The 11,971-nt window shown below is 36.3% G+C and overlaps 6 protein-coding genes across 6 annotated transcripts in view; 4 read left to right on the forward strand and 2 right to left on the reverse strand.

Annotated features, from left to right (window-relative positions):
* Window positions 1–7,455, reverse strand: part of LOC129794996 (uncharacterized) — a 69,720-nt gene extending 62,265 nt beyond the window's left edge. Inside the window, exons 1-2 of the mRNA XM_055835989.1 lie at window positions 6,820–7,455; window positions 927–1,302 (exon numbers count right to left, since the gene is read on the reverse strand). Of these exons, the coding sequence (XP_055691964.1) occupies window positions 927–1,069 (143 nt within the window). The 5' untranslated portion in view covers window positions 1,070–1,302; window positions 6,820–7,455. The remainder of the gene's footprint in view (window positions 1–926; window positions 1,303–6,819) is intronic.
* The window catches only part of LOC129795035 (probable asparagine--tRNA ligase, mitochondrial), a 1,173,171-nt gene that overhangs the window by 767,383 nt on the left and 393,817 nt on the right, over window positions 1–11,971 (forward strand). The gene's annotated exons all lie outside the window — the stretch shown is intronic.
* LOC129794972 (mucin-2-like) overlaps window positions 1–11,971 on the reverse strand; it is an 826,140-nt gene that overhangs the window by 555,410 nt on the left and 258,759 nt on the right. The window lies entirely within an intron of this gene.
* The window catches only part of LOC129795002 (sodium-dependent nutrient amino acid transporter 1-like), an 899,230-nt gene that overhangs the window by 493,442 nt on the left and 393,817 nt on the right, over window positions 1–11,971 (forward strand). The gene's annotated exons all lie outside the window — the stretch shown is intronic.
* LOC129795101 (nucleoside diphosphate kinase 6-like) lies at window positions 8,088–8,846 on the forward strand. The gene is made up of 2 exons (XM_055836138.1): window positions 8,088–8,569; window positions 8,629–8,846. Exons 1-2 carry the CDS (start codon window positions 8,188–8,190, stop codon window positions 8,778–8,780), a joined length of 534 nt encoding a protein of 177 aa, XP_055692113.1. The 5' UTR covers window positions 8,088–8,187; the 3' UTR covers window positions 8,781–8,846.
* Window positions 9,084–10,632, forward strand: LOC129795268 (putative gustatory receptor 28a). Its single transcript, XM_055836353.1, has 4 exons — window positions 9,084–9,374; window positions 9,495–10,005; window positions 10,073–10,398; window positions 10,467–10,632. Exons 1-4 carry the CDS (start codon window positions 9,084–9,086, stop codon window positions 10,581–10,583), a joined length of 1,245 nt encoding a protein of 414 aa, XP_055692328.1. The 3' UTR covers window positions 10,584–10,632.

The following is an 11,971-nucleotide window of genomic DNA, read 5'->3' on the forward strand; positions in this document are numbered from 1 at the left end:
AAACATCTCGAGAGACTTGCTGGTAGTAGATGAATGAAAAAAAAGCTCTTAAATTTCTTGTCTCTGTGTTGAGTTTAAAATTATCCACCCGATATAATTTTGTTCTTCATTTTTTTTTTCCTTCGTCTCGTGAATTTCAATTTATTAAGATTGGGAAAAAAACTTCATCGCAATGATCGCGTCAATCTCTTAGGAAGTGGTCTCACTGAAAAGCTCATGCGGAAAGCTCTGGGTGCAAATATGGTTTGAGCAAGATTACTTCTTTTTTTTCGAGTGGTTTGCCTTGCTATTTTGTGACAAAAATGCACTCCCAGCGAGTTCATGCGCGCTCGCGCCAATTGAGGCCTTGAGACAAATTTTTCATCCCCAATTCAGTTCCTGTTTCACGACCTCATCGACTTCTTTTTTGGTTTCTTCTCTGTTTCTTTTTGCCCCGCGCCATTCTGTCATCGCGCCTCTAAGATCACTAAATTGTAGAATAAAAATCAACTAATTTGTGAAGGTTCATTTTGAGAAAAAAAACTCATTTCTTATTGCAATTTAATTCAATTGAACTGATCGTGTGATCAGTAAGATCATAAATGCTTTATCGACTTTTTTATTAACTTAAAAAAAAAGTATTTCTTTGTATGGGAAAAAGGCTTATGCTGCGTGGAAAAATTGCACCATTAATTTTAGTTCAAGTGTCAGATAATTTCCATTAAACACCCAATTAAATTGGCAATCTCTTTTTAATGCAATTATGCATGAAAAATCCCCCCGAAAAAATTCCACGATCACTCAGGGTAAATGCAACAACTGCCGCGTGCAGTATTCAAGACAATCGCCCAAGTGGATCTCCTTGGATATTTCCGGGCACGATCGCCATGGGAGCAATAACATGCAGAAGAAGGAGGAGGTAAAAAATAATTTTTCTTTAAGCTTACCGTGACTCATCAGGAGGCGTCTTCCCCATGCCAGCTGATGGCGGCGCAGGATCACTTTTTCTGTTGCCAGCACGCTTCTCGTCTTTCGGCAGTCGTAGATAGTCCTGTTCACCGAGGAGAAACAGATCCTTGGATATGATCATTGCATCAGAAGACCCCCACCGTGATCGCCAAGTCTCTTGAAATGATTTTTCACAACAGAGCAAAAGTTAAATGGAAATCCCCTCTTTAGCCAGGAAGATCACTCTCGAGGGAGTCCGTTACTTTTTAAATCACTAACTTTTGATTTTTCTTCTTCTTTTCTCTTCCTTTTCACGTTTTCTTTTCTTTGATAAACGGGGATCTGTTTCAGTGAACACTGGACTGTATAGAGATCCTGCGAATGAAAAGAAAATATGAACGAAAAATTAGCAAAAAGTTAACCCTTTGGGGTCTGCTACGTATTCAATGCTCGTTAAAGAAGTTTATTCGCTTTTCATTAGAACAATCAAGCAAATAAGAATAAGAAAACTCCAAAGAAACTTTCAATTTTCCACTGGTTGGGATCATCTTGGAAAAGCCAGCACAGATTTGCCCAAAAATGTTCTTAATGACGTCACTATTTGTGGTTTTTTAGATCATACGCGAGAAACATACGCGGTAATGTTTCTTCTCACACATGTTTTTGCACCCTGTCCCCAATCAAAAATCATCAATGAAACATTATCCGACATGTTTCACGCGTACAAAACAATGATGACGTCATTGTTTGCTTTGTTGAGCAAAAATATTATATTTATGTACGTTTACGTCGGCATCTCCTTATTCTCTTTGGATCCTTTAAAAATAAAATACAATGCATTTCCCGATAATTCTCATGAATGGTTCAGAACAGACGATTGGCTGTTTTAAATGACATGACTGGAACATGACAGTCTGGTTTGACATTAAAAGATAACTAAAGAAAGCCCCTCAGAGCCTTTATGCATTAGAAAAATTTTTTAGCCTAAAAATATTCATATTTATATTAAAAATAACATAACAGGGATATTTTTCTTGTTTTATTACTTTACGGCCGTGAATTTACGTTTAACTTCAGTTAAATAAGAGCATTTTGCTTGTAGACAGGCCCTGTTAACATAACCTCAAATTAACTTATGTGGCAAATAACTAAGGATCGTGATGATTTTTGACTTAATAATGATTTTATAGCAAAATGAAAATACTTCCGGAAGTTTTTTTTTTATTAAAATTAATCCCATAAATCTGATTTTGCGCACTAAAGATAAAAGTGAGGTTATGTTGACGCAAGAAAATATGTCAGAAATATTAAAAAAAAAAGACGTCATTCAAATCCTCCGCCGTCTGTCTGACCCAATGACAGGTTTTCTCATACAAAACGGGTAAATTCCTTTGAATAATTTTTTTTTATTTGAAAGAATCTGATCCTTTTTCTTCTTATTAATTTTTTACTTTTTATTTTAACCAGACGTTATTTAGGATATTCAAATAGCCAGCGTATGACCCAAAGGTCGCAAAAGGGTTAAGTATTGTAAATTCCCACGTAAAATATAATTTTTTTCCACAAAATCAGCAAAATAAATCTCAAAAATTAACTTTAAAAAATCATTTAAATGGCTCATGGCTGTGGCGCATTATTGGCACCACTTAAAATTTATTTTGTAAGAGGAAAAAAAGTTGATCATGTGAGTAAGAAATGCGATCTCTCGCGCATTTTACGATCCATCCGCAAACTTCCGTGCCAATTTCTTTTGGGCAAAAGAGCAATTTTGAGCTGTAACGTTGTATGTAAATTCCCCCCAACAATGGACCCCGAAAAAATTGATTCTCTCACCCAATAATTCTGCGTGTGGAACGTGTTGAAGAATTTTTGCTTCTTTAAGTTTTGGTACGTTTCAATAGAAGTGGCCCACAAGAGATGATGTGGTGTGTGGCAAGAAAGGCGATCGTAGGCCCAAAAACGAGCTAAAAAACTTTTTGATATAATGTGCCATGGGGGGATTCAATTAACCCCGAAAGAGCAAAGAGATGAAATAAAAAGCACGCACCAAAATCTCAAACAACAATGTGTTGAGTGCGTGAATGTGCGTGAGAAAGAGGTGAGTGGCTCAAATGGGTTTTTGTGAAGGAAATTCCGTACGAGCTTATTGAGCTATGAACCAAGATCATTTCTTCATCGTCCGCCCAATGAGAGATCTTCTCATTTCGCACGTTGAGAGTTTTTTTTTTTTTGAGAAGAAAAAAAAAAAGCAAAAATTAATGACGGAAGAGCTATGCGGGGCGGGTGGGAGGCACGAGGCCCGTGGAGACGATCATCAAATTCTTTTAAATGAGCCACACGCATTTTTATATACATCGCGAACGATTTTTTTTTCGCAAAGCGCGAGGAAAAGCCTTTCATTCAATTCGCGGGGCTCGCAGATGATCGCGCTTTAACCGTTACCAAGATCGTTGCGCGCACTTTTTCGGGGTCTCTGGGGGGACCCGAAATAGAGTTTTTTTTCGTATAAATACTGAATAAATTTTTATATTATATTCTCTCTCCTTTATTCACTCAATAAAACACTTTTTTTTTATTCCAACAACACGCACACCATAAGAGCACCTTCTCTGCACCTCTGCTGAGAGAGCATTAGGTGGTGGCTATTGGGCCTAACATATATAAAATGTTTCGATCATTCGATCGCTATTTTCGTCCATACCGATGCTGTTTGTGAGACATAAAATTAACAATTTATAAATATTAATTTTGTATTTCGGTTCCGTCCAAAACTAACATTGTCTCCACTCATTGTTATTCATTCTTCTTCAAGTGTGACTCTTTTTTTTTCTTTTGCTTCTTTTTTTTTGAGCTCCACGGTGGTGTACCATTCCTTCCACTCTTCACACCGTGTGGCAGTTTGCCCTCACCTCGCGCGCGCATTAAATGGTAATTTCATGTAACACACGGAAGATATTTCTTCTCACATCTTAGGTACAAGGAGACGCGGGACGGCGGCTTCGCAATCCGCCATCCAGTGTTCAGTCTGAAAAAAAAAGTGGCCCCTCCACGAAAAAAAAGAACCTCACCATGATCGAGTGCAGAAAGCAAGCAAAAAAATCGCTTAAATGCTCCTTTTTAGGTCACATTCTCAAGTATCGCGAGATGGCGTTCACCAGAGAGATGCCGGTATGGAAATGATCTAAATTCTCCAGGAAGTATCGCGCCGTGTGCTGTGGAGCCATTCGACGCGCCAAAATGTACGGACGGCGCCGTTGAGGCTTAGAAATTCCATTTGAGACCATCGTGGTGACCCTCTTTGTGTGAAACATTTAAGAACTTCTTATCGCGTGATCATGAAATATTTTGTGATTTTCTAATACATTTTCGTTCAAAATTTACTCTCATTTAGACGTTGCTAGAACATTGCTTGTTAACCCTCCGTTTGCCATGGGGGGTAAAGGGGTGACTGATCCCAGAACTTTGTATTATTGCGCAATATTTCTGATAGATTTAGAACCAATCTTTTGGGAATAAATTCCTTGATCATGTAGAATTTTTGTGCAAAAATTTCAGATCGATATCACCAGAACAAAATTTTTTTAACAAAAATGTAAAAAAGTGAGAATTCAAAAATTGACGTAATGCCCAAAATTACTTATTTCCTTATGTCTTTTCACTGATTTTTTTTATTTTCTTCTACAAATATACCGACAATGGACCTTATTCAGCCACCGAGAAACTCTTGAAATTTGCTTAAAATCTTGAAATTTATTAGTACAAAATTCAAAGATTTCAAGAGTTTCTTGGTCCCTGAATTAGGCCCAATAATTCATATTTTACTAATCATTTTCAATACTAAACCCTTTCGCGTTCTTTGTATCATATGTAGACCCAAACGTGAAACATTAATTGTTTTTTAACCTTTTCGCGTCCACGAGAATCATTGAAACATTGAAACATGCGCTCTTTTTATCATGATATTTATTCTTTGGATATAAGAATCGTTTAGAACAACTTTTCTGAGTCAAAACATCATCTTTTGTTTCTTTCCTGTGAAATTGATGTATTTGTAAATTGGAAAAACAATTAAATTTATAAAAATTTGAAAAATAAAATAAATAAAAAAGCAAAGGGGTTAAACTGAACAGTTTTGGAGAATAAATAATCGCCATAAAGAGCGCATGTTTCAATGTTTCTATGTTTCACATGAACGCGAAAGGGTTAATAGGACTTTTTAGCAGTCAAAACACGAATATTTATGAAAAATTGAACCAAAATTCACGAAAAATTACTATTTTGTACTTCTTTGTTCGAAAAATTACTCAAAGTGATCAAAAATTAAAAACATTTTTGAAAAAAATACTAAAAAAATCATTTTAAAATTATATTTCATCTACAAATTTACCAGAAAACATTTAAGAGTTGTCCAACAAGTCAATAAAAGCACGTTTTATGGGAAGAAAATTGAATAATATTTATGAATTTACTAATTTTGCATTTATTTTCTTTTTTAATTAGTTTTTCAAGAGTCTTACACTGTTTTCTTTGAACAAATAGGCAATTTTGGAACTTCTTACAAGAAATTTGAATCATTTTTGTTGAAAATTTCCTTTTCTGTACAATCTTGAAGCTTTGAAGTTTGAGAGAATTTTTGAACACTTCAGGTTAAAATGCAAATAGAACAAAATATAAAACGTTAAATGTGATCCTTTAATAAACTAGAAGTTAGATCAAGCCGCCATTTTGACAATTACAAAGCGTTGCTGCTATTTACCCTAAAATTGCCAAAACTACGCAACTGTTACAATTATGAAAAAGTTCTGAATTTTAATAATATATACAGTGAATGTATATAAAAAGAAGCTAAACTTTCATGTTAATGGACACCTGACTTTCCCGCAGCAATAAACAAGATAACTTTATTTGGGTTCTCAAGTTTAACCGTTACAGGCGCCATCTTAGCGTCGCGATAATAAAATTTCTCACAACATGACAAAGATTTCATGAAATGCATGAATTTTTCCACATTTATAGGAATTCTAATCACCTTCTACGATCAAAAACTAATCCATAATCTCAAATATGTGAATCATATGATTGATTCAAGTTAAAATATTTGTCCACCGAGTCCCTTTCTTGGGTGTATGCGTGAAAAAATATTTGATATTAAATGTCTTATCGCGCGCGAGAGAAAAAAAATTCTGGGTCATGTCAACGTCCGACATCCCTGGGACATTTCTCATCATTTGGCATCCTGCGGTGTACTCAACGCAATTGCTATATAAATACAAAATGGTCCGGACCCTTCGTTGCGTGAGTGTTGCAGACCAATGATGGTACGTCAGGTAACACCAAACAACTTCTTTTAAAGCAGCGCACTAAGTTAGTCAGTCACTGAAACACCGGAGTTGTTGTGCACCGTTTCACGCAACAGAAAGAAAAGTTGTTACGGAGCTTTTTTTATTTATATATTATTTTGTATATAGTATGTATGGATCAACTTGGTGGAAGCCATTATATGTGTGTGCGCCTTCTTCATCTCTTTTGCCACCTTTTTAATGAGCCTCTCTCATTTTTTTTCAACGATTTTTTCTTTATGCAAATCCCAACACTTTTCCTACTAATTAATTTTTCCATCCAGGACTATTTTTCATCTATATTCTTTCATTTTTTTTCTCTTGGTAGAGTAGGTAATGAGCTTAAGCTCAGCTCTTAGTTGAGAAAATTTTTTGTCTTAAAGTTTGTCTGTCTGTGTTTTTCTTCACCTAAATTAGAAATTTTGTGAAGGAAATTTTTGCTTCCAATCGAAGAGAAACTCAGACACACACACAGAGGGTTTTTCAAAGCTAATATAGTAGTGAAATTAGCACGATGAAAAATATAACTGTTAGTAGCAAAACATAAACTCACATTTACTGAAGAAATCCACGATGGGCGAATATTGAAAAATTCATTGAAACCCAATGAAAATCTCTTTCAGAATTGTTTTTTTTCTTTTATAACACCAACAGATTCTTTTCACAAAATATCCTTTTACTTTTCACACGCGAAATATTCGTTTAAAGTTTCAACGATTTTTTTTAATCAAAATCGAATAAAATCATCCAAATCGGATGATTGGCAGTATTGCGCAGAATTCTCTCTTTCACTTCACCACTTAATTCTCTCCCCCCTAGGAATGCCTTTTCTCACACACTCTGCATCCTTTTTCTTCCTTTACAAAATCACTCGAATTTTTCTCTTTTTTTTTAATGTTTTCACCCGATTTTACACACTTTTTCTCATTTACAAAAAAAAATTAAAAAAAAACTCTCAATCGTAACACTTGCACTTTGCAGAAGAAATTTAGCAATGAAATATTGAAATTTTAATAAACAAAAAAAAAACGGAGAAAATGCAAGAAAATCCCTTTTTGGGCGAATGCGTAAAAAGGGCAGGAAAAACAATGATTTTGTAAATTAAAACAAAAAAATAATGAGAAATGTAACAGAAGGAAATTGAGCAGCACACGCGGCTAACCTCTCTGAGTTAAAGCTTCCAACTGATATTTCCTCAAATATTTTATTTTGTATTAAATCTCTCTGCGCGCAATTTTCTCTCCATTCTCCCGCGTGTGAATGAGATGGCAATAAGTGCAGAGCATTGTGACGTTGTGCGCGGAAAAGAGACAAAACACCCGCGAGAGAATTTTCTTGTCAAATTCTCCCCACCTATTTGGCGCTCTCTCTCGGGGGGATTTGTTTTGAATGAAGTTGGGGAAATTTTGTAAAAAGGGGGGAAATGCGCACGCGCATCCTGTTTAAAGAATTCCAAAAAAAATTCTTCAACGGATTACCATTTATCAAATATTTTAATGGGATTATGTGAAAGAATCCGGATGATGGGTATGATTTTTTATTGGGATGCTAGTTTACTCCTGATCCCCACCTATTGAGAATTTATTACCCCCTCCCTGAATGAATAAGAATTTTTTTATGCTTCTGAAGAATCAATCCCATCTTATTATTTATTAAAAAGCCATCAACCTATAAATTCTAGCATATTTATTGTAATTCTTATGATTTTTCTGAGTCTTCTGCAAGTTCCAACGGTCACTTAACATTCAAAACTATCCCTATCTTTATACTTGCATGATTAACTTGCATGCCAGTTTGGAATTTCAGCTGTTGCAGAGCACTCATAACCTCAAAATAAGTTAAAGTTCAAGTGTGCGGGTAATCGTATTTCAACTGTGATCTCTGTGATTCCTCAAAAAACCTATAAGAAAATGCCCCCAAGATGGTTAGAGAGAAGTCTCTCGAATTAACTTTAGTCATAATAAAACCACACGTTATTAAAAACAAATGCGCCCTGGTGCGAATTCGCGAAGCAATTATCGGGAATGATTTTCAAATTGTCCGGAATGAGAGAATTGCCCTCAGTCGGGCATCTGCGGAAAATTTCTACGCTGAACATTCCGGGAAGTTCTTCTACCAGCGCCTTGTAACCTTCATGAGTAGTGGACCATCAGATGTGTACATTCTAACCAGGGAGAATGCCATTGCAAAGTGGAGGGAACTTCTGGGTCCCACTAAGGTCTACAAAAGCATTATATCACATCCTGAGAGTATAAGGGGACGATTTGGCATTTCAGACACAAGGAATGCAGCTCATGGATCAGGTAAGAAGCTCTCAAAATTCTGGTTCAGACAGTAATAATCCAATGAAATTTTCTTTTAGATTCAAAAGAGACTGCTGAGAAGGAGATTAAGTTCTTCTTTTCAGACTTTAACATTAAGCGGTGGTTCCAGGAGGAAGAGATGCTGTTCAGGATGAGGAAGACAGTCTTCAATGAAGAAAAGTTCCTTCATGAGATTCAGGATAAAACTTAGTTTTTAATAAATTGTTAGAGAATAGAAAAAAATAAAATTGTTTTCCGTTAAAACTCCTGAGTATTACTAAAAACAAAAGTTCTAAAAGGTGTCCTTTGTATTGAATAAGGCTCTATTACATTATCCTGTCATCACGTATTGTGCAACAAATCACCCGATAATGTCGATAATTGACTTTTTGTCCTTTGCACTAATGTAATTGATCATTAACTCCCGCTCAACATTTTATTTAACAAAAGCTCCTTGCTCAATCGTCTTTAGTTCCTTAGTTCCATCACGTCAAGGAGACCGAGAAGTCCTTAAATGGATAACACAAAAATTTTCAACATACTGGCAATTTTGCTAGGTCTTAGGCCCTTTGGAAGGAGCCTTTTGGGTGCAAATGCAAGAAAGGTTCGAACAGCAAACCTCCTTCAGCTTCTACCATCCCTAGGAATGCTCATCTTGTACACCCTGTGCTTGGTTAGCATGTTTAGAACGCGCGATGAAGCAGCCAGCATTGCTGCAGCAGCGAATTGGCTTCAAGCAGCTCCCAATGCATTCGCCTTCATCATGGTTATTATTTTCGCGCTCAAAAATCGAGACTTGGGACAGGTATGTACTCAGAAAAAATCAGGCCTACCCACAGTAGGGCTAAGTTGAAGCTCTGATCAGTTATAAAATTCGGAAATTAGTTTAACCTTAACCTGACTAACTCTGACCTATCTTTTCTAGGAAATCTTGGATTCCTTCGTCATGTGCGACGAAAAGCTTAGAGACTACTTTGGGATAAACTACGACAAAGTTAATCGTGTATCTGGAAAGATGTCTATTCTCTTTGTATTTGTCAGCATTACATCAGGATTAACTGTTGCTGCTTTAACCTTTTACTCTGCCGTTGACTTAAGCAATTCTTGGACTCTCTTCTATTGGGCCTCATTCTGCTTACCTAAATTCACCTTAATGGTATTCAATTTCCAATTTGTCGGTGCTATTTCTTTTCTTACAAGTCGTACTCAACTCCTACGCATGGCGGTACGAGCTAATCTATCCGGAGAACTAGACGCCCTACTAGCACAGATGTCTATATTGGGAAAACACGGGAACGCCATGAAAGTTAGACCTGTAGATTCGGTAAATCCAACTTCAGCAACACTCGTTGCGGACATTGTGGGAATACTGCATAATCTATGTGACAGGGTTAACCTCTATTTCGGGAAGCAACTTATCCTCACGTTTCTATCAGGTGACGCCATTTTGAAAGTCTGAACAAACTTATTTCTACTAAATGTTATCTTTTTCTCTTTATTTAGCTTTTATATGCGTTATTGTGCAAATGCACTACATCATTAACCACATTCGCCATGGCTTTGCTATGACTGATGCTGAGATCCTTGTCAGTTTCAGTCTAGCCCTCGTTACGATGCACGCCATTGAATTCTGGACTGTACTTCATGGTGGGGAAATGGCAAAGGTGAAGTGGAATGAAACAATGGTGGTTCTAACGCAGGCCAGGGGAAACTCTTCAGATGACAAACTAAGATCCAAGATAAATGACATTCTAGCCACGATGAAGGTTAAGAAGTTGGAGTTTCACGCTTTTAACTTCTTTACCGTTGACCTATCTCTGTTAACTGCGGTAAGTAATTGTTGGAAAGTAAGATCAGTAATTAGCACTAAGGTTTTTCTTTAAATTTACTTCAACAGATGATTTCCGCCATGACAACCTACCTCATTGTTTTGGTTCAATTTAAGATCAGTGAAGACGAAAAGGGAGGAGATAGTAGTACTAATCCTACAAAGCAGTTTTCAGTTGAATCCTAAGAATTTAGTGCAGCAGTTCAAGCAGTTTATGTGTGAAATTTACAATATAGCGTGGTTTATGAATTTGACATGTTTTGCACGATTGTTTGAAGATCAATTATCTATGTTTTGGCAAATCGCTGTTTGCAACAGCAAATATTATATCATAGAGATTTCCATGTCAAAAATCACAGAAAAAAAAAACAATTATTTTTGTAATAAAGTGATCTGAAGAAATGTCTTTAGTTCAACTCTAAAAAAAATCCCCAGTAGACTGCTTATTGCAAGTTAAATGGCACTGAGAACAATTCTTGATCCAAATTATCTGAATTTGACAAAACTTGAAAATTTTCTGAAAGTAAAAAGTTGTAAGTTCGAAATAAGACAAAATAAGAGATCATCGGGAAATAACGAGCTTTATTTCCCGAGGGTCTATTCTGTGACCAAGAAATCTTTGAAATTTCAAGCATTTCAAAGATTTCTTGGTCGCAGAATACGACCCATTTTTATAGCTGCAATTCTTGCGCCTTCGTGGTACTTTGTGGAGCATTTTCATCTAAATTTCCCCCCTAATTTCAATCTTTCTGAATACCTGGTAGAGCCTCATCGATTCATCCATCTGAGTCATTCATAAGGAACAAAGGTCAGTCTCTTTTAAATTCATAATCATAGGTGATGTATGCGGAATTGAGTCCTGGCGCATGCGAAGAGTGGGACAAGAAAAAATTGCTCTCTTTCGATTCCCTAAGGACGAAAAGAAGAGAGAAAAAATGGACAAAAGCTATAAGACAGTTTGATCAAAGTTTTTTTCAGAAAATGTCAACGAGAATATACGCTAATCATTTTGCAGAGAGAGTGATCTTATTCTCGTTGGGAAGAAAACGTTTGTTCGCAAGAATGTCTACCCTTCTAAAGTGGATGATGAGGAACGCGAACAATGTGACATTGACCAATTGAATCGAAAACTATTGCAAGAAGATATTGTAACGCTTTTTGAAAAATTGAAAGAAGACCTCCATTCCAAACTGAATTACTCCCCGTATCAACTAAATGTTTCTGAGGGCGTATTATGTAACTCTCCGAGTGCTGGGTGGCTGTACGTACAGTTCTTATGGGCCACCCAGCACTCGGAGAGTTACATAATACGGGCCCTGATGAAAACGTTACTTTTTATGTTTTGGATGCGGATACAGAGACGGGCATGGCGGTGAAGGTATACGTTTATGAAAATGAGGTTCCAAAATCAGAAATCCAGGTGGGATGTACGTCACTTGTCACAATGAAAATTACGACGTGGTCTCAATTTTAGAATATCCTAATAAAATGAGATGAGGATTACAAAGAAGATCCTACAATTGAGATCAATTACCGATGACGATGTCTTAGATTACTGCAAAGGACATATCTCC

The sequence above is a fragment of the Lutzomyia longipalpis genome, chromosome 4 (genome assembly GCF_024334085.1).
Source record: "Lutzomyia longipalpis isolate SR_M1_2022 chromosome 4, ASM2433408v1".
Lineage (NCBI taxonomy): Eukaryota > Metazoa > Arthropoda > Insecta > Diptera > Psychodidae > Lutzomyia > Lutzomyia longipalpis.

Excerpts from the sequence above, each read along its gene's own strand:
- LOC129795268 (XM_055836353.1), top strand. The coding sequence starts at position 9,084 with ATGGATAACACAAAAATTTTCAACATACTGGCAATTTTGCTAGGTCTT. Across the intron at positions 9,375-9,494 it reads AAAATCGAGACTTGGGACAG|GAAATCTTGGATTCCTTCGT; the intron begins GTATGTACTCAG and ends TATCTTTTCTAG. Across the intron at positions 10,006-10,072 it reads TATCCTCACGTTTCTATCAG|CTTTTATATGCGTTATTGTG; the intron begins GTGACGCCATTT and ends CTCTTTATTTAG.
- LOC129795101 (XM_055836138.1), top strand. The coding sequence starts at position 8,188 with ATGGTTAGAGAGAAGTCTCTCGAATTAACTTTAGTCATAATAAAACCA. Across the intron at positions 8,570-8,628 it reads GAATGCAGCTCATGGATCAG|ATTCAAAAGAGACTGCTGAG; the intron begins GTAAGAAGCTCT and ends ATTTTCTTTTAG.